The 19,137-nt window shown below is 45.0% G+C and overlaps 1 protein-coding gene across 1 annotated transcript; it reads right to left on the bottom strand.

The window, feature by feature from the left end:
- Positions 1–8,890: 8,890 nt before the first annotated feature.
- LOC136551632 (sulfite exporter TauE/SafE family protein 3-like) lies at positions 8,891–17,644 on the bottom strand. Its single transcript, XM_066543187.1, has 12 exons — positions 17,316–17,644; positions 17,019–17,178; positions 16,592–16,792; positions 16,377–16,441; positions 16,219–16,246; positions 16,044–16,129; positions 15,874–15,960; positions 10,064–10,114; positions 9,711–9,935; positions 9,500–9,593; positions 9,285–9,425; positions 8,891–9,172 (listed from the first exon to the last, which is right to left on the bottom strand). The coding sequence occupies exons 1-12, from the start codon at positions 17,511–17,513 to the stop codon at positions 9,093–9,095; spliced, it is 1,416 nt and encodes a 471-aa protein (XP_066399284.1). The 5' UTR covers positions 17,514–17,644; the 3' UTR covers positions 8,891–9,092.
- Between the last annotated feature and the right edge of the window lie 1,493 nt (positions 17,645–19,137).

Raw genomic sequence — 19,137 nt, 5'->3', positions numbered from 1 at the left:
TGTACAGTTTTGTTGGAAATCGCGAGACGAACATTTTGAGCCTAATTAGTTCATGATTGAACACTAATTGTCAAATAAAAAACAAAAGTGCTACAGTAGCCAAATTCCTAAATTTCGCGAACTAAACGCACCGAGATCGAGCGACGGTTGCAAGTTGCCGTCAATTATTATATATAATAATTCTTCCAGCAGGATCTTGAGACAGAAGCTGGAGTGCAACTCTCTGCTGTCGATCTCCAACGCAAGGAGACGACGCTATCCGGATGTGATTGTCCTTGCGACCATTTTGTTTCTCAATTAAAAGCAGGGACAAGCCAACGTGCTGCACGCATCCGACGACACCGCCGACGTTTGCATGGTTTGCTTTCCGCCCTCCTGATCCCATGCTCCATCCGCCCTATAAAGACCTATGCGTCAGTGGCCAGCTCCTCTCCGTGGACTCCAGAGCCCACTAGTATATAGTATCTTTTATGTTTGGTCTTTGAGGTGGTCACAATAGATCACAGGTGATGATGTGCAAATACGAATATTAACTATTTAAATGTTCAGTAAAGACAACCTAACAACCAGCTTACTATACGAGTTTCTACTGATAATGACTCTAAATGCGAAAAGTTCAGTCGCCATCGACGAACTCGTCACTCAGCTTCCCCGGTGCATCACCATCTCTAACTACATACGTCCCGATCGCTTGGCTACTTTTTTAGCTAACGAACAATATTTTTCTTTCACAACAAATTAATCAACAGTAATTTCAGCTATGACTTATCAGCCAAGTAAACAGGGCAATAGCCTATTTTTCCTTTTTTTATTCTCAAACGGCAAGCGATTTAGATGACATGTTTAGCTGGTATTAAAGCCGACCGATAAGCCGACTAAAACTATTTTGCTGTGAAAAAAAAATACTATACATTCTAGCTGATAAGCCGGCTTACAAGTTGAAGAACAGGCTGAACTTCCTCGATGAGGACGCCCCTATTAGTCATGCTCGTAGCAGGAGCGTGTTTGGGACCACCACGCGGTACCAAAAACGTGGCTATCAGCCTGTGGCACGGAAATCACGACTGCTAGTGTATTCTTGTGATACTTGTGTCATCTGTTATGGTTCACATAATTGCTGGCACCATGGAAAGTTTGGCACGATTGTCTCTGATTCTCGCCGTTAGCTATCTTCTATCTATGTAGGAATTCAATTATAATCGATTCACAAAACAAAACAAAACCAAAAAAAAAAAAGAAGGAACTCAATTATAATCGGTTCCAAACACACGCTCTATGGTCGAACCTCTGATAAAGACTCTAAATGTGAAAAGTTCAGTCGCCATCGACGAACTCGTCACTCAGCTTGCACAGTCCCCGGTGCATCACCATCTCTAGCTACATACCTCCTGTTCGCTTGGTTTATAAGCCGTACTTTTTCAGCTAATGAACAATATTTTTCTCTCATAACAAATCAGTCAATAGTAATTTCTAACTTATCAGCTAAGCGAACAGGACAATAGCCTATTTTCTTTTTTTTATTCTCAAATGACAGGCAATTTAGATGACATGTTTAGCTGATATTAAAGCCGACTAATAAGCCAACTAAAATTATTTTATTATAAAAAAAATACTACGTATTCTGACTGATAAGCCAGCCGACGAGTTAAAGCGAACTGGCCGAACTTCCTCGATGAGGACGCCCCTATTAGTCATGCTCGTAGCAGGAGCGTGTTTGGGACCACCACGCGGTACCAAAAACGTGGCTATCAGCCTGTGGCACGGAAATCACGACTGCTAGTGTATTCTTGTGATACTTGTGTCATCTGTTATGGTTCACATAATTGCTGGCACCATGGAAAGTTTGGCACGATTGTCTCTGATTCTCGCCGTTAGCTATCTTCTATCTATGTAGGAATTCAATTATAATCGATTCACAAAACAAAACAAAACCAAAAAAAAAAGAAGAAGGAACTCAATTATAATCGGTTCCAAACACACGCTCTATGGTCGAACCTCTGTTGCTTCCTCCTCTGCATGTATAAAAGAGTTTAGACACTCTTTTGTACTGTACGTAGTATTGACCACTGTATCTGCCCTCCACAGCTCGTACGTCACCGAAGCTCGTAAGTTTTATTTTGTGGTAGAGGCCTGCCAAAGTCCAGTCTTGTGTAGTGTAGCCCATGCATCAAATCACACCAATTCTGAATTGCAGGTGCTGAGAGTGCGATTTCATATTCCGCTTGGAACGTGGGCCGTGTGCATGTGCCGCTATGGGCCTCACAGTCAAATTAATATTGGGCTTGCTGGGCTCTGCCTATGGGCTGAAACCTGACCCATACTACTTTTTGATTTGAGGCAGTCCACCGCTATGGATCGTCCCATTATTGAGATTGAACAAAGTTAAATCGGTTAAGCACCTTTTGCACCATGTTGCTTGGTCTATCCAGCAAAGAAACATAATAATAGGCGCTAAACATTTTCTTATAATGCAAAGAGTTCTGGCATCGTACTTTTTCATAGAAGAAAATCACTCCACAGTTATTACAAAAGCAACAAAGAACAAGTTCTAAGTTATTGACCAATCCGAAAAGCATAAGGCTATCCATGTGATGTGAAGAATATTATGGCTCTTGTCTTTAAAAGCCAACATGCTTGTATGATCTGCTCCTTGCAATCATCCAAGTGCTGCAACTAGACCCAAAACCGTAGCCAATATGTCTCCCCTGAAAAGAATACAGAAAAGTTTTTCGATAACAATTATTAAAAAACTAAATCATTCCTTGTGAGCCAAATTGCCCAGCAAATCGCTGTTGCACCTGTCAATAACTATAGCTTGTGCTTGTGACCCCCTAATTTGGCCCAATCATTAAATAAGTGGTATTTTCATATGCCAAATTTCCTGTGGAACTTTATATAACCCCATTATTAATCAAATGTTTATACATAGATTTAATAATGAAAGACATATTTTTATTTTAACTCCATAGAAATTTATTTGTACCCTCGAACAGAGAAATGTGTGCTAAACGGGCAACCAAACTACACCATTCTACTAGCTTGTTTCGAACTAATGTCCTCCTAAAGCTAACGTTAAGTGGATTGGAGCTAGACACATCAGCCAACGTTGCCTGTTTTTTACGACGATATTAAACAAGTTTGGGTATTGGAGTTTGAAAGCCTGGTTTCCCAACCATCTATCCTCCCATAACCTGATTTGGTTACTACTAACAAGTTTAAACTTTCCCAGACTAAGGAAATGGTTATTGCATTGGCACCCATAAGGCCGGAACAGAAAAATGAGTCTCCTACTTTTTCTATTTGGCTCAAAGATTGATCTTTAAGTATTTATTTCTGAGAAGTTCTTGCCACAAGCCATCTTCATCACAAATCTTGAAAATCCATTTGCTCAGTAAACATTTAGTTTGTATGTCCAAGTTATGAATACCTATTCCTCCCTGATCTTTTGACTGGCATAGGATGTTCCATCTAGCCAATCTATACTTTTTTCTTATGTTGCTCATTTTGCCAGAAGAATCTTGATATAAAATAGTCTATTTTCTTAAGGAGACCTCTTGGGACCTAAAAAAAAGCATGAACATAGGCAAACTTGATAGAACTGTATTTATGAGTATTAACCTCTGTCCATAAGACAACATTTTGCCCTTCCAACCACTCAATCTCTTTTCGAATCTGTCCTCAATCATTTTCCAATCTTTATTTTGATTTTCCTAAAGTGCATTGGGATACCCAAGTAACGAAAGGGGGTAATGAGCCCATCTTGCAACCAAAGAGTTGTGAATATTGTACTTGACATTCTTTTGCTTGCCCACAACAGAAGATTTCACTTTTATGAAAATTAATTTTAAGACTTGATAATTGTTCGAATGCACAAAGTAACAATTTCATGTTCTTTGCCTGATCAATATCATGGTCCAAAAAAATTACAGTGTTATCTGCATATTGTAGGATCGACAAGCTATCTTCAACTATATGTGGCACAACCCCTCTTACTTGACCTTCTTCTTTGGCTCTATTCAGAATGATAGCCAACATATCCACCACTATGTTAAACAAGATGGGTGAAAGTGGATCACCCTGTCCAAGGCCTTTCTTAGTTTGAAAGTAAGGTTCCAGTTGATCATTTACTTTAATTCTAATGTTACCACCTTGAACAAAAGTTTTGATCCAACTACACCAATTTGGATCAAATCCTTTCATTCTCAACGTCTGTTGGAGGAAATCCCATCTTACTTTATCATAAGCTTTTTCAAAATTGATCTTTAGAATGGCCCCATTTTGCTCCTTTTATGTAATTCATTTATTGTTTCATGAAGTATGACTACCCCTTCCATAAGATAGCCTGGTAGAAACGATGTTTGTGAGGGTCCAATTGTCTTTTCAGCTATCTTAGTTATTCTGTTAGTAGCAACTTTAGCGAATATTTTAAAGCTAACATTCAATAGATAGATGGGCCTGCATTGTTGTATTTGTTTAGCCTCATTGCACCTTAGTATCAGAATTATTGTTCCAAATTGTAGAGGCAAGTAGGCCTTATGAAAATCCGCAAACAGGCCATCAAATCTTCTTTTATCACATTCCAAAAGACTTCAGAAAACTCTGATGGAAATCCATCTAGTCCTGGGGCAATGTTATGTTTCATTTAGAAAATAGCCTCTTGAACCTTGTTTTATGAGAACATGGCTACTATCGTCTCATTTTCCTGAGTCGAAACTTGAGGAATATCATCATGGCGAGACTCATCTATGGACCAAGAATTATTATCCGGATGACTAAATAACTTCTTGTAATACTTGGTGATATATTTTTTGAGTTCAACCTCACCATAGGTTAAACCTTCCTCTTGTTATAACTAAAAAGTTCAAGTTTTTCTATTCTTTCCATTAGCTACTAGCTGAAAGTATCTTGTATTAGCATCACCTTGTAGAAGATTTTTAACTTTAGCTCTCTGGTACCATTTTAATTCTTCTTCCCTTAGTAGTGTTTTGAGTCTTTCATTGACAACATGCTTAAGATTTAATTCATTTTGTTCCAAAGGTGCATTCTTAGCCTTTTTACCTAGCGTATCTAATTTATTAAGGAGCAATTTCTTTTCTTTCTTATAAGTACCACTAAGATTTTTATCCCAACCCTTTAGGTACTGGTGAAGACATCTGATTTTCGCTTGCCATCTCTCTAATGGGTATGTCCTTCATGCACACTCAGCCAGGTGTCCATATCAAAGAAACCTTATAGTAGTAGCCATCCTAATTCAAACTTGAACATTCACTGTGATCCATCAGCTGGGTGTCTGAGCTATCCATCATTCACGCGCTTTTCGGCATGCCACCTCATCAGCTATACTATTTTTTGTTTGCAAATAATCTCTTCAAGCGTGGAATTATAGGAAAATACCACACAACCTTCTTTGATGGTCTTTTGTTCATGTTAACTGTCATCGCCTCTGTAGAGTCAGACTTGTAGCGTGAGATTTCACACCCTAGACACTGATCCAACTCTGCATATTTGCCGTGGTACAATATGCAATCATTGTAGCACACATGAATCTTTTGTACTTTCAGCCCTATTGAACAGATCATTTGCTTCGCCTGATATGTGTTCTTCGGCAACTCATTTGGCCGTCGAATCATCTTCCTCAAATGAGTTAGCAAATCATTGAATCCTTTGTCGAACAGACCATTCCTTGATTTTATCTCAAGTAGCAAATGGTTAGCTTCTAACTTGGCCATAGTAGAACCATTGAATAGCGACATTTTGCATCCTTTCTCATTTGCTCCAACTTCTTCAAATTTCTTTCATGAAGGAACTCTGGCTCCCCATCACGTATCGTCTTGTCTAGAGCATCAAGCACTTGAGTGTCCAGCAAAGTGTCATAGTATGTTTCATTGATGGTTTCATGCACGGTTTCACTCATTGTTTCATGGATGGTTTGATGCACGGTTTCACTGACTATTTCATGGACGGTTTCCTGCAAGGTTTCATTCGCTGTTTGTCTCCTTCAAGGGTGCTTGGATGTTTTCCTCAGGTAAGTTCTCACCCTCCTCGCCATGCATATTCCAAACCTTATAGTTTTTCATGAAACCCCTACGTATCAGATGAAATCGTATATGCTCGACATCGAGGATCCTATATGCCTTTTCATTCTTGCAATCAATACATGGGCAATGTATGTATCCTTTACTCTGAACATTATTTGCTACATACGCCTTGACAGCTTTCACAAAAGAGTCAATGCCTTCCATGAACAGGGTAGACATAGTGTCCAAGTACATCTATCCATGATCCATTTGTGAATAACACAACTTTAGTGACATAGGTCAACTAGTCATTCCATTTAATAAATCAAACTAGAGGATACATATTGACCGTAGGGTAATTTGGTGTGCACATAACAATCAACAATCAGAAGAAATCAAGAAGCACTCTAAAAGGAACAAGGATGATTTTGGGTCAAAATTTAATACCACAGGGACACATTCACAAAAGAGTCAATGTCTTCCATGAATGGGGCAGACATAGTTTCCAAGTACATCCATCCACACGACCCATTTGTGATTAACACAATACAACTTTAGTGATCGATATAGGTCAACTAACTAATGTGTCATTCAATTTAATACAATCAAAATTATAGGATACATACTGGCTCTGCCTCCGAAATCAAGAAGTACTCTAAAACAAAGAAGGATGATTTTTTGTCATAATTTAGCCACAAGAACTAAGGTAGCTACACGAAAAGGGTTGTTACTTACCACCCTTAGAACATCCTTCGAAAATCGACAACCTTCAATAGCGCGGTGGTTGCCAAAAATGGTGGGGGGAGCCACGGCTGAAGAAAAGTTCATCAAGTGAAGAAGAAGAGGAGGGAAATGGGGGTTTCATTGCTCTTGCAGCTGTTTACCAACGCCGGGTTAACTGGACAGCCGATGTTGATACCCAATTTTACCGCCGGATCGCAGCCTATGGTATCCAGTATCCGAACAAACCAGCGGTAAAAATTTCTTATCACCGCCGGCATGACGGGCGGGAAGATGTCTCAAATTATTGGATTTCCTAAGCCGGATCATAAGACCAAACGATGATGCTAGATTCTTTCACCGCCGGATGGAACGGTGGTGCATCCATCCATCTTCAAACCATCGGTGAAAACTTTGTACTTGTGCCTGTTTCTTAGCGCGTCGCACAATGGATGAACGGCCGGCGGTGATAAACGTTCTACTGCCGGTTCGACCTATGATACAGTGGTGAAGTCTGGCAATTTGTTCACCGCCGAATCATACGGTGAGACAGCGGTGAAAACTGTTATCGCCGCCGGTTAATCAACTAGAAGGGGTCTTTAGGCCATGGACTGGCGGTGATATGTATCACCGCCAGTTGTCTCAAAACCGTTGGTGAAAGTCCCGACGGTGATTAAACTTTCTGTAGTAGTGATTAGAGGATTAGCTACACTAGTTGTTTCTCCCGTATTTAAAAAACAAGGGTGTATGGTCTGAAACCTATTTTGAATGTGTCTGAACAGTGGTATGCGGAAATTTCAGGTCCCACTCGGTACGAGATAAGATTCTATCTAACTTTTCAAAAGTTTGAACCTGTAGGTTATTCAACCAAGTGAAGCGTCTCCTAGAGACTTCCAATTCTCTTAAGTTAAAAGCATCTACGATTGCCTTAAACAAGAATGGCCATCTGTCAGTTACCATTATTTTTTTCATGCGGTCCATGGATAATGTTAAAGTCACCACCTATTAACATAGGTAAAGTTTCTTTGGAACATAAATGGACCAACTCAGTAAGAAACACTTCTTTAAACTCTTGTTGAGTAGCACCATAAACAGCAGATACTAGAAACCATTGGAAACCATCTTGTTTATTGCGCAATTTAAATTTTATGAAGAAATCTCCTTCCTCAATCTCCCCAATATAAAAAAGGAAATATTAACTCCCAATAACATGCCACCAGATCTGCCATGAGGAGGTTTACAATGCCACAAAAAATCTTTCCCACAAACTAAGTTTTTTTAGAAAGAATTGTGAGCAATCTCTCTTGCCGGTCTCCGACAAGGCCAGAAAATGTACCAAGTCTTTTTTGCGAACTATATCCGACACAAATCTATGTTTTTTGGGTCTACGAACCTATTGAAATTCCAAAAAACACCATTGATTTTTTTAGATTTAGAATTTCTAGGAACACTCTTGTTTGGATTATTCAATTTCTTTTTCAGGCTTGATTTTGTCTTTCTGGGAATGGATCACATAGATTACTGCCCTCCCCATCACTTAAACCGTCGGCTGCATGAATAACTTATGAATGTGGTGAAGAAATTCCTCACATGTACTAACCACTATATCCCATCAATTTTAACAAAATACTCTCTCCAGTCTATTTTACAAGGCATTTCGCTAACGTCAAGAGTCAAACTACTTTACAATCTTTGATAAATAATTTGGCTAACAACTTTTAAATATTGGAATATAAACTTGATACCATTAGATTTATAATTCAATACAGTATCCAACATAAATCATAAGTTATGATCATAAACAATATAAGAGCGTGTTTAGTTCCCACCCCAAAATCCAAAAAAGTGCTACAGTACCCATCACATCGAATCTTACGATACATGCATGGAGCATTAAATGTAGACGAAAAAAAAAACTAATTGCACAGTTTGGTTGAAAATTGCGAGACGAACGTTTTGAGCCTAATTAGTTCACGATTGAACACTATTTGCCAAAATAAAAACGAAAGCGCTACAGTAGCCCAAATTTCCAAATTTGGGCAACTAAACACGCTGTAACATAACATAAAAAATGCCCAAAGCGTAATTTAGGAGACCGTGCTATGTCAAAAGACATTTCATAAGCTGGACCAGAGGGAGTACACTCTATAAGCTATGACAATGCATATTATGAATATTATATATGATCTGATGATGAGTCTATGTCAAGCTATGGTTTACATGCCTGATGAATCTATCTTCGGCTACGGTGTGCTAAATTCGTTAGGATCAATTTGGGCCCATATCCTTCAATCATATTCATCAACCACAACTTCTCGTATCGTCCCTGCTATTGCTTAGCTTGCACTTTGGTCCCTACACCTTACAAAGGCTTTCGAAGCCCATGTACTGATGCCGCTCCATCCTGTGAACTATGTTTGAGATGCCTACCCCGCCTGCAAGCCAGAACATCGACCATGGATTTCATCATCAATAAAGTAATTAAATACAAATAAAGCTGTTCTAGAATCTTGGTCAACTTCAACAAAGCATGGATGGATATTGTACCGAGAGTAAGGGCGCTAACGAAGATCATGGATGCCAAGATGAAGATGATGAGGGACGCCCGCCCCAACCAAGTGATCAGCTTCCTCACGCAGTGCTGCCCCGTGATGGCCGCCACGAATGCCACGGCCGTGAAGTAAGCAGCTGGATGAAACAAGACCAGAAATATATATGAGATGAGGCGAAAGGGTAAACCGCATGCGAAGAAATGATGGTACCATAAGGCACCGGGAACCGGTGCAACAGGTAGTACTCCACGACCGACATGGACGACGAGAACATCATTGTGAATGTGGCCGTAGCACTTGACACCTGCATATATATAGCACATGTATAATTCACTTGCTGAGTATTACTCGTGAAAATTTCTCCGAGATTATTGATCCTGCATCAATCCCAAATAAAGAGGTACGGCGGGCATTGTAGTACCTGGGGAGGAATTCCGAGCTCCAGGAAGAGTGGGCCCATGATGAAGCCACCACCCATGCCTAGCAGGCCACCGATGAGCCCTGCCAGGATGCCGAACAGACAGTACACCAGGAGCTGCCGAATTCTTAGGGTACTTTGCTGCTGGCTTCCCTTGGATGACAGCACCCTTTTCCCTGTTCTTAGCCCGTAGGCTTCATACACTGTCACTCCAACTGCCACCGGGATCTGCACGCATGAATGCGACCAATACAAAGAGTCATTATTAACCATGTTTTTCCCCCATTGCAAGGGGATGTCGATCTGGGTAACAACGAGATAGCATTGCTATTCAAATCTTAGAAGTATTTAGTTACCTGGAGAGAATTCAACACCCAGTACCAAACGGAGCAAGAAGCCACGTAGTTCTGAAAATAACAAGACACAAACAGTGATAAATAAGTGCAATGCATGCGTGTTTCATTATGAAAAGGGGAACAAAGGCTTATAAACAATCACGGTCCACGGGAATTAGAACATATAAACAAACGAATCCTAGAAGGAATCACAAGTTGCGCAGTAATGTATATGAACGGAACATATAGACTTGCGCAAATTTGGCCCAGTCTGGGTCTTCTGGGCTAAGCCAGGCCTATGCATTATTGCATCAGGGCCGGACATGGCACCTGTTTTCTTGGTCTTAAGAAAACTGGGCTGGATTTTTTTTTCATTGGAATATTAAATTAAAAACCAGTTGTAACATAAAGTTTTTTTTTTCTGTTTCACTATTTACTTGAGTTACTAGGACTCTAGTAGCCATACTTGTAGTAGCTGCAGAAAACTTTATTTGTTTTGATCGGTATTGTGGAAGAATTGATTACTGTATCTATTATCTCTGAGGAGGTAAGGTAAAAAACAACCATTTAATTAACCTAAAATGGGTAATCCATAGTAATCTGGTGTACCTTGTTAGCCCACAGGATCGCCGGCTTAGGTGAATGAACCACTCACCAATCTTGCCGAGCACCCACTAGCTAAGCCGACCACGAACCAACGTTGTCCGTCCCCACACACTATGGCCAGAGGTTAAAGTAGAGCGAGAACAGAGCATACACACATAGTACAAAACACCAGCGTTGGCTGAAGCCCTGTATGGGAGATGTTAAATCTGAACTCTCTTTACTGAGTTGCCGTGGTAGTCTATTTATACAACTCTATCTATCTAGTCCTAGTACAGCGCACATGCTGCAACAGTAACTAGATAACACAGCAGGACTGACTTCTGCGTCTGTCCCTACATGTGGCTACAGTCCGGCAGGTGAGCCGTTCGGCGCCTGCCTCTGACAGCGGCTACAGTACCACAATAGGGAGCCTTTTCGGCGCCGTCTTCCCTTGTTGTGTGTTCACACAAGAAAGCAGTAGATTATTCTAACAATTCTCCCCTAATCCTACTGCTATCCTTTGTACCCCCTCTATGCCGATCATCTTCTTCAGCTCCGTGAGTCAAAGATGTCCGAACGGCTTGGTGAGGACGTCCACGAGTTGCCGACCAGTTTCGACGAACTCGATGACGATCTGCCCTCCATCGACACAGTCCCTGAGGAAGTAGAATTTCACATCGATGTGTTTGCTCCGGTTGTGCAGAACCAGATTCTTCGCGAGGGCAATGGCGGTTGGTTATCCACCATCAGTGCTGGTGGGTTAGCTTCCACGCCGGTCAGCTCACCCAGCAGCCGGCGCAGCCACACAACTTGGCACGCCACTGTGGCCGCCGCTGCGTACTTGCCTCGCACGTAGATAGCGCCACCACCTTCTGTTTCAGCGACAACCATGAAATTGGGGCCGACCCGAGGAAGACGAGCACGCTAGAGGTGCTCCATCGTTCGTCAATGTCCCCCGCCATGTCTGCTTCGCTGAACACAGTGAGCTGCAGCCTACTCCCGCCGGTCTTGGGAAAGATGATCCCTTGATCCACCGTCCCCTTGACGTAGCGCAGTAGCCGCTTCACCGCAGCCCAGTGATCCTCTCTAGGATCCTCCATGAAGTGGCTGGCGTAGCCTACAGCGAACGCAATGTTCGACCTCGTGTGGACTAGGTAGCGCGGACCGCCGATGATGCTCCGGTAGAGTGTTGCATCGACCTTCGCCGCGGTGCTGGCCTTCGTCAGCTTCAGTCGCTCCTCCATCGGAGTCACGCATGGCTTGCACTCAGCCATGTCACTACGCTCCAACAGCATGGAGGCATAAGCGCTCTGACCGATCGTGAGTTCCTCCTTCCCCTGTCTCACCTCGATGCCGAGGTAGTAGGAGAGTGCGCCGAGATCGCTCATTCGAAAACGAGCCGCCATCTCGCGCTTGAAGCCGTTGATGTCCTCCGTGCGTGCGCCGGTGATGATTAAGTCATCCACATACACACCGGCGATGAGCTCCTCCTTCTCCCGTTGCCGTGTGTAGAGCGCGTGCTCGGTTGCGTATCGTTGAAACCCAAGCTCGCCTAGCGTGGCATCAAGCTTGGCGTTCCATGCTCGTGGGGCCTGCCGCAGCCCGTAGAGCGCCTTACGCAGTTGGAGCACCCTGTGCTCCTCTCCCTTGATGGCGAAACCTAGAGGTTGCTTGATGAAGACCATCTCCGCCAGCTCGCCGTTGAGGAAGGCCAATTTAATGTCCAAGTGATTGACGTGCCGGTCCTTTGCTGCTGCCAAAGCTAGTAGCAAATGGACCAACTCCATGCACGCTACTGGCGCAAAGACCTCCTCGAAGTCTATGCCCTCATGCTGAACAAAGCCTCGGGCGACGAGGCACGCCTTGTCTTGACAATGGCACCGAGCTCGTCCCGCTTGACCTTGTATGATTGGACGACATCTTGGAGGTGGATCGACGAGCTGCCATGTCTTGTTTTCCTTGATCGCCTTCATCTCCTCCAACATCGCCTATCGCCAGTTTCCGTTGTCCTCGGCCAGCGCGAACGTGGGTGGTTCCTCTACACTGACGAGCAGCAGCTCTGCGTCATTGAGCAGCCAACCAACCAGTCCTGAGGGTCCTGTGCCACCGATGATGTCGTCCAGCCTATGGAACCGCACCTCCTCACTTTCGTGGAAGGCATCGACGAATTCAGTGATGTCACTTGGAGGTGAGACGAACTCAATCAGTGTTGACAGAGTTCCCTATTCCGTCGGAGTGCTCAGCACAGCACCTTGAGTGTTGGTACCCTAGTTGCAGTGCTCGGCGCTACTTCTGGATAGCTCGTCATAACTCCTGTAGTGCTCGGCACCACTATAGGAGTGCTCAGCCTCAGTCTTGGAGTGATCGGCACCACTGCCAGACCTCTTGGCTCTGCTATGGGAGTGCTCAGCATCCGTCCTAGAGTGGTAGCCACCACTGTAGAACCTTCTAGCGTGCTCGGCATCCCTGCAGGAGTGCTCGGCATCCCTCCCGAAGTGCTCGACTCTGCCACTGGAGTGCTCGACGCCCCTTCCGGAGTGCTTGGCACCTCTTCCCCAGCGTGTCCACCACCATGGATGACCAAGTCCTCGATGATGAAGGTGCTGGTGAAGACGCCAACTTCCCCCTTGCTCGGACTGCCCCAGTCCCAAGCTACCTTCTTGTTGAACATGATGTCACGCGAGACAAGTATCTTGTCTCCGCGTGGGTCATAGAGCCGGTATGCCTTGGTACCCTTCGCGTAGCCTAGGAACACCATGGGTGTGCTCCTATCCTCCAGCTTGGTGAGGTTCGACTTCATCTTCTTGACGTGGCCGAGGCAGCCGAATGTCTAGAGGAAGGACACGCTCGGCTTGCGCCCATACCAAGCTTCGAACGGCGTCTTGCCCATCAGGGCTTTGGTCGGAGCGCGGTTGAGAATGAACACCGTCGTTGTCACCGCCTCCCCCAGAACCTTACTAGCATGCCTTTGGCCTTCATCATGGATCGGGCCATGCCGACCACCGTTTGGTTCCGTCGCTCCACCACGCCATTCTATTGTGGCGAGTACGGCGCGGTGTGGTGTCACACCCCACCCTGATTTGCGTAGTACGCAGCGAACTCCACCGAAGTCAATTCGCCGCCACGATTAGTCCTCAGCAAGTGGAGCTTCTTGCCGCTCTCAGCCTCCGTGCGCATCTTAAACTTCTTGATCGCCACTGCCGCTTTGTCCTTGCTCGTTAGGAGTTGCAGCCACATGTAGCGACTGCAATCATCCACGAGCAGGAGGAAGTACCACCGACCACCGTTTGTAGCTGCGCGTGATCAGGTGTGGGATGTAATATATATCCATTAGCACGCGGTGCTCCCCGTTCTGGCACCTGAAGATAATGGTGCCGCGCCCTTGGATAGCCACCCTTGAGCCATCATCAAACTTCACCGTACCGGTAACATCGCCATCAAGCTCGGAGAAGGATGCCTTGAAGCCCGTCATGTGGTTGATGGCACCAGAGTCTAGATACCACCGCTGCTCCTGGTCGGCGCCCACACATCCGAGGTGGACTTGGGAGCATGGTTCGTCGAGGTTGACAGTCTTTAGGGCCTTTTCAGGCCCTTCCACCATCATCGCCTATTCCTTCTCCTCAGCCTCGATGTCGTGCAGTGCACAGAACATCGCCATCAAGATAGTTGCCTCATCCTCATCATCAGCTTGCGCCAGATGAGCCTCAGCCTTCTTCTCCTGCTTGTGATTTGGGCACTCCCGTGCCCAATGGCTCATCTTCCCACAACGCTTGTAGGCATTGGGGTCGACCTGCTTCTTCTTCTCCAAAGAAGCCTTGCCGCGGCGCTTGCCATCGCCACACAGCTGGAGGAGGCTGCCTTCCCGGAGTTCCTCCGAGCAGCCCACTCCTTCTCTATCAGTAGCAGTTTGCCGCTGTCCTTCATTGCTATTGCTTGCTCCAGGCACTCATCCACCACCCGTAGATGGACTGTCACATTCTTAATGGTGAGGGTGGACAAGCTCAGCATCATCTCTATGGAGAGAGCGATCTGGATATACTTTGCCGGCACAGAGTGGAGGTACTTAGAGACCGCCTTCTCTTCGTCGATGGTGACACCATGGCTCTTCAGCTTGCTGATGAGCATCTACAGGCGGAGGGAGAAGTCCTCCACCGTTTCACCATCCTTGAATTTGAGGTTGGCGTACTTCTGCTTCAGAAGCTGGGCCGTCGCCTTCTTTGTGCGGTCGAAACCGATGCGCATCGCCGCAATAGCCTCCCACTCCTCCTTAGCCGAGCTCTTCGCCCCCAATGGCTCCCTGTACTCCACCGGTACAGCAGTGAGGATAGCCTCCAATGCTGACATGTCATCTTCCTCATTGTCGGTGCCCTTGTCAACAGCATTCCAGAGTCATCGGGCTCTGAGCTTGACCTTCATGGTCACCGACCACTCTCCATAGTTGGTGCGAGTCAGCGTCGGTCAATTGGTGCCGCTGACCTCCCGCACCATGCAAACAAAGACCTCCGGTCGTGGCTGGGCAGCCATAGCAGTGCCACTGCTGTCGTCCATCTCCGAACCACCCATCATCGCCAGCGGTTAGTCTAGCGATGGTGCTTGTATGGCTCCGATACCACTTGTTAGCTTATAGGATCACCGGCTCAAGTGAGTGAACCACTCACCAGTCTTGCCGAGCATCCACTAGTGTTGCCAAACACCCATTTGCTAAGCCAACCACGAACAAGCATTGTCCATCCCCACACATTATGGCCAGAGGTGAAGAAGAGGGAGAACAGAGCATACACACAGTACAAAACACTAGCGTTGGCCGAAGCCCTGTATAGGAGATGTCAAATCTAAACCCTCTTTACTGAGTTGCCGTGGCAGTCTATTTATACAACTCTATATATCTAGTCTTAGTACAGCGCACATGCTACAATAGTAACTAGATAATACAGCAGGACTGGCTTTTGCGCCTGTCCCTGCATGTGGCTACAATCCGGCAGGTGAGCCGTTCGGGGCCTGCCTCTGATAGCGGCTACAGTACCACAGCAGGGGGCCTTTTCGATGCCGCCTTCCCTTGCTGTGTGTTCATGCAAGGAAGCAGTACATTATTCTAACATACCTAGTAAAAAAAAGTCTCTTATATATGCTTGAACTGTATGCTCCAAGCCTCCAACTAATTTTATATTTCTGACCGATGAGCTTCTACAGAGTTTTTTTTCCCCAATATCTATGCGCGCGCTCAGTTTTGTGTTTGGGATCCTCACCTTTGTGACCTGGAGGCCAAGGAATGCCACCCAAACGAATGCGAGAAGACCGAACTCCTTCCAATAAATGTTCTTCAGAATTGATGTCTGAAATGTAAGATAGTAATCTCTTTTTCAGGATCCTTATGATTATGGCTTCAAAAAGCGATGTCTATGAACATGATGCTTACCGCTTCATCTGTCGGGGTTTTTGCCTTATTATTAGCAGGAGCATCTGCTTCTATAGGGATTGTTGTTGCACGCTCTAGTTCCTGACCTGACATTTTGGGAAATAAATTATTGTAAGGAAGAGCATTTCATTGTGTGAGAGATTGACTTGTTGTTGTGTTTTAGGTGCTCTCTTACATATCTGCTCCTGTCTTGTTGCATCTTCCTGGAAGAGGCGAAGAGATAATAAAGTGGTTCCATTAGTACAACAGGCAATATAAAGAAAGAAGGAAAGATAAAGCATTATTAGTGCTCTTAAAGATGACACTGAAAATTACTGGCAAAATAAACATTACCCTTTTCCTTATGGTCTCTTTCTTCCATGTTTCGACGCCCTTGAGATATGCCTTAGTTGATGTGACTGTTATTCAAATTCCGATGGAGATGCGACGACAAAATCAAGTCAATTATATTATTTGCGATTAATCAGAAAACAACCGATTCTGAGTTTCTGACGGTATATATACGAGGGATGGATATACTCCGTATAAAAAACAAGCGGGGCATGCACCTAGGAAAATGGTTATGAGGAGAGCCGTGATGAGCCAGTTGGGGAAAATAACATTGAAGATGACGCCAATGCTGACCCCAAGCATGAGCATAGGCTGCATGAGCAGTGCAAGGTCGTAGTCGATCAGCGGCATGTCCAGACTCGGGTGCTTCAGCTTCAGGTTGTAGTAGACAGTTGAAACGGACCCTCCCATGATCATGCCTGACCACCCAAAAGCGATCGATCAAATTCTCAATTTAATAAGGACGAGAAATAGAGTATATTATACAAAAGACAATCACTAGATTTTTTTTCATGCAACACTAGCGAAATGGTACGTAGCTTACTGCAGAAGTGCAGAAACATGCAGCAAGACTTGTGCTTTCTCATTCAGATAGATGTATATATGCACAGGGCGAGTAGAGTACATATAGCCAATAGTACTCACACTTGGATATTGCCGTGGATGACTTGGGATCAAAGCCGATGATGAGAGCCAGCATGGGGACGAAGATGCCGCCACCACCGACGCCGCCGACGCTCCCGCACGCCGCGCCGAAGAACCCGATCAGTGAACCCACCACAACTCGCCATCCAAATTCCATGGGCTGTATATATATATATAGGAAACATCCATCATCAGGAAGCCAAAATTATAGCTTAATTAACTTAGCCATATATTGCAAAACCTTGCCAATCCGAAGCAAGCAGATAGTCAAAGCTAAAGTTGTCTGCGTTACCGTACCGGCCAAACGTGGTGGTACGCCTTGCCATCGCTCCCCGGGGGCGCTGGGCCGCCCATCTCCGGCGCCGGGGCCCCTGGTGTGGCGGCGGCTGTCGAGTTCCTCATCGGGCCGTCGGTGGCTGCCACGGCAACGACGGCCGCCGCGCACGCGACGCCGAGCGTGGCAACGGCGTGCCGGCGCCACTGCTGTCTCGCCATCCCGCGCCGGCCTGCTGTCTCTCTGTGCCCCAGCAACGATGATACCAGGAAACTAATATAAAGATGCAATGCAGTGCAAGCAAAGCTAGCCGGCCGCTTCTCTTTAATTTCCGTAGTGCTGGGAGGGCTCTCCTCCGCTCTGCCAGGAAAGTTGTAGCAGTGTCCACGATGTTGGAGTGGAGCTCAGCTCGGTGGCGGCCAAACTTATAGCTAGCTAGAAGGGAACGCGGGATGCATGCTGCTGCATCCGGGTCACATCTCGTGGGCTCGTGGCGTTTCACACACTCTGCGTAGCGCCTCCACTCAGGCGTCGTCGATCGTGAGAACCCAACTCGATCGCCCAGCTTTATTATATACAAACATATATATTATATAATTCGAGCTGTCCCAGCACGACACGTTGATCTCGACGATCAGGCGTTCGCCCAAGGTCAGAATAAGGTCGTACGCGATTCAGCAGCAGCTAGGTGGAGTACTACACGTGTATCCTCGTAGTATGGAATAATCTTGGGTTTCACTCTGTCAATGCATGTGGTTGTGTGGTCTGTGGGAACTGGGAACTATAGACTTTTTTTTTTATGAAATACGGCATAGGAGTATTAATTAAGAAGAGTTCTAGAACTAGCCTAGTTCATCATGAGAGAAAAACATGCAACTAGTAGTTGCCTATAGTGGGACATGCCGCACAGAAACCCCACACAACAACTACATATACAAATTTAAAGGGAAACCATAGATTAAAGAACAACCAAAATGAACAACTCGATCAGGATGGCTAAACTAGGCACACAAACAACACACATAGGAAGGCACGACATTGACGGTGTTCAATGTTGGTCATCGTTTTCTTGAAAGGACGTTGGTGGAGTAGGACACGAGGATCGCTACTGGAGCCACCTAACCAACTCAGCTAGAGGCCCATTTGAATGTACGTCATCGTTGCCTAACCATCGATCTACACCCCGCAGATATAACAACCCTAAATCCTTCAAGGCCGACCCATTTATCTCGATCATTCTTACACACACTGATGGAGCCACCACCCAGGTTTGTCTGCAAAGCGAAATGAAAATTTCTTTGTATTACATAGAAATATTATACCTTTTTCGATAAATATATGTGCACACACTACCAGATGGTCTAGTCCCCGTAGTGCAATACCACCGATGCGAGCACATGGAAATCCTCCATCGCTGACAATTGCTCATGAAAGTGCTCATGTTAAATGCTAAAAGTTGCATGCTTGGAGAATCTCTCGTGACTTGAAGAAGTTGAAGATTCTGGTTGTGACAATGAGAATCAGCGGGGCTCTTAAAAGTTTCTAGCTCCGCCACTGCTTACACAAAAACCAAGCTGACACCAACCCAATGACATATAGACCCAATGTGAACTCACCGTTGGATCAAGCAAATGTAATAACCTCCAACAGTCCTAATTATTACCATGGTACTCACCACAATGGTGTTCACGCCACCACACAATCACACCAATCCGTCATTGGACAGATAGAAACGTTACAGGATCATTAGCCATAGATCTAGCATACCTACTTACATTTGATGATCCCATGATCAACACCATAAGCAAAACTCTAGAAGCACAAGAGAAGACCCAAGATATCAAG

This window comes from Miscanthus floridulus, chromosome 4 (assembly GCF_019320115.1).
Source record: "Miscanthus floridulus cultivar M001 chromosome 4, ASM1932011v1, whole genome shotgun sequence".
NCBI lineage: Eukaryota > Viridiplantae > Streptophyta > Magnoliopsida > Poales > Poaceae > Miscanthus > Miscanthus floridulus.
This window is presented reverse-complemented; position numbering and strand designations above follow the sequence as displayed.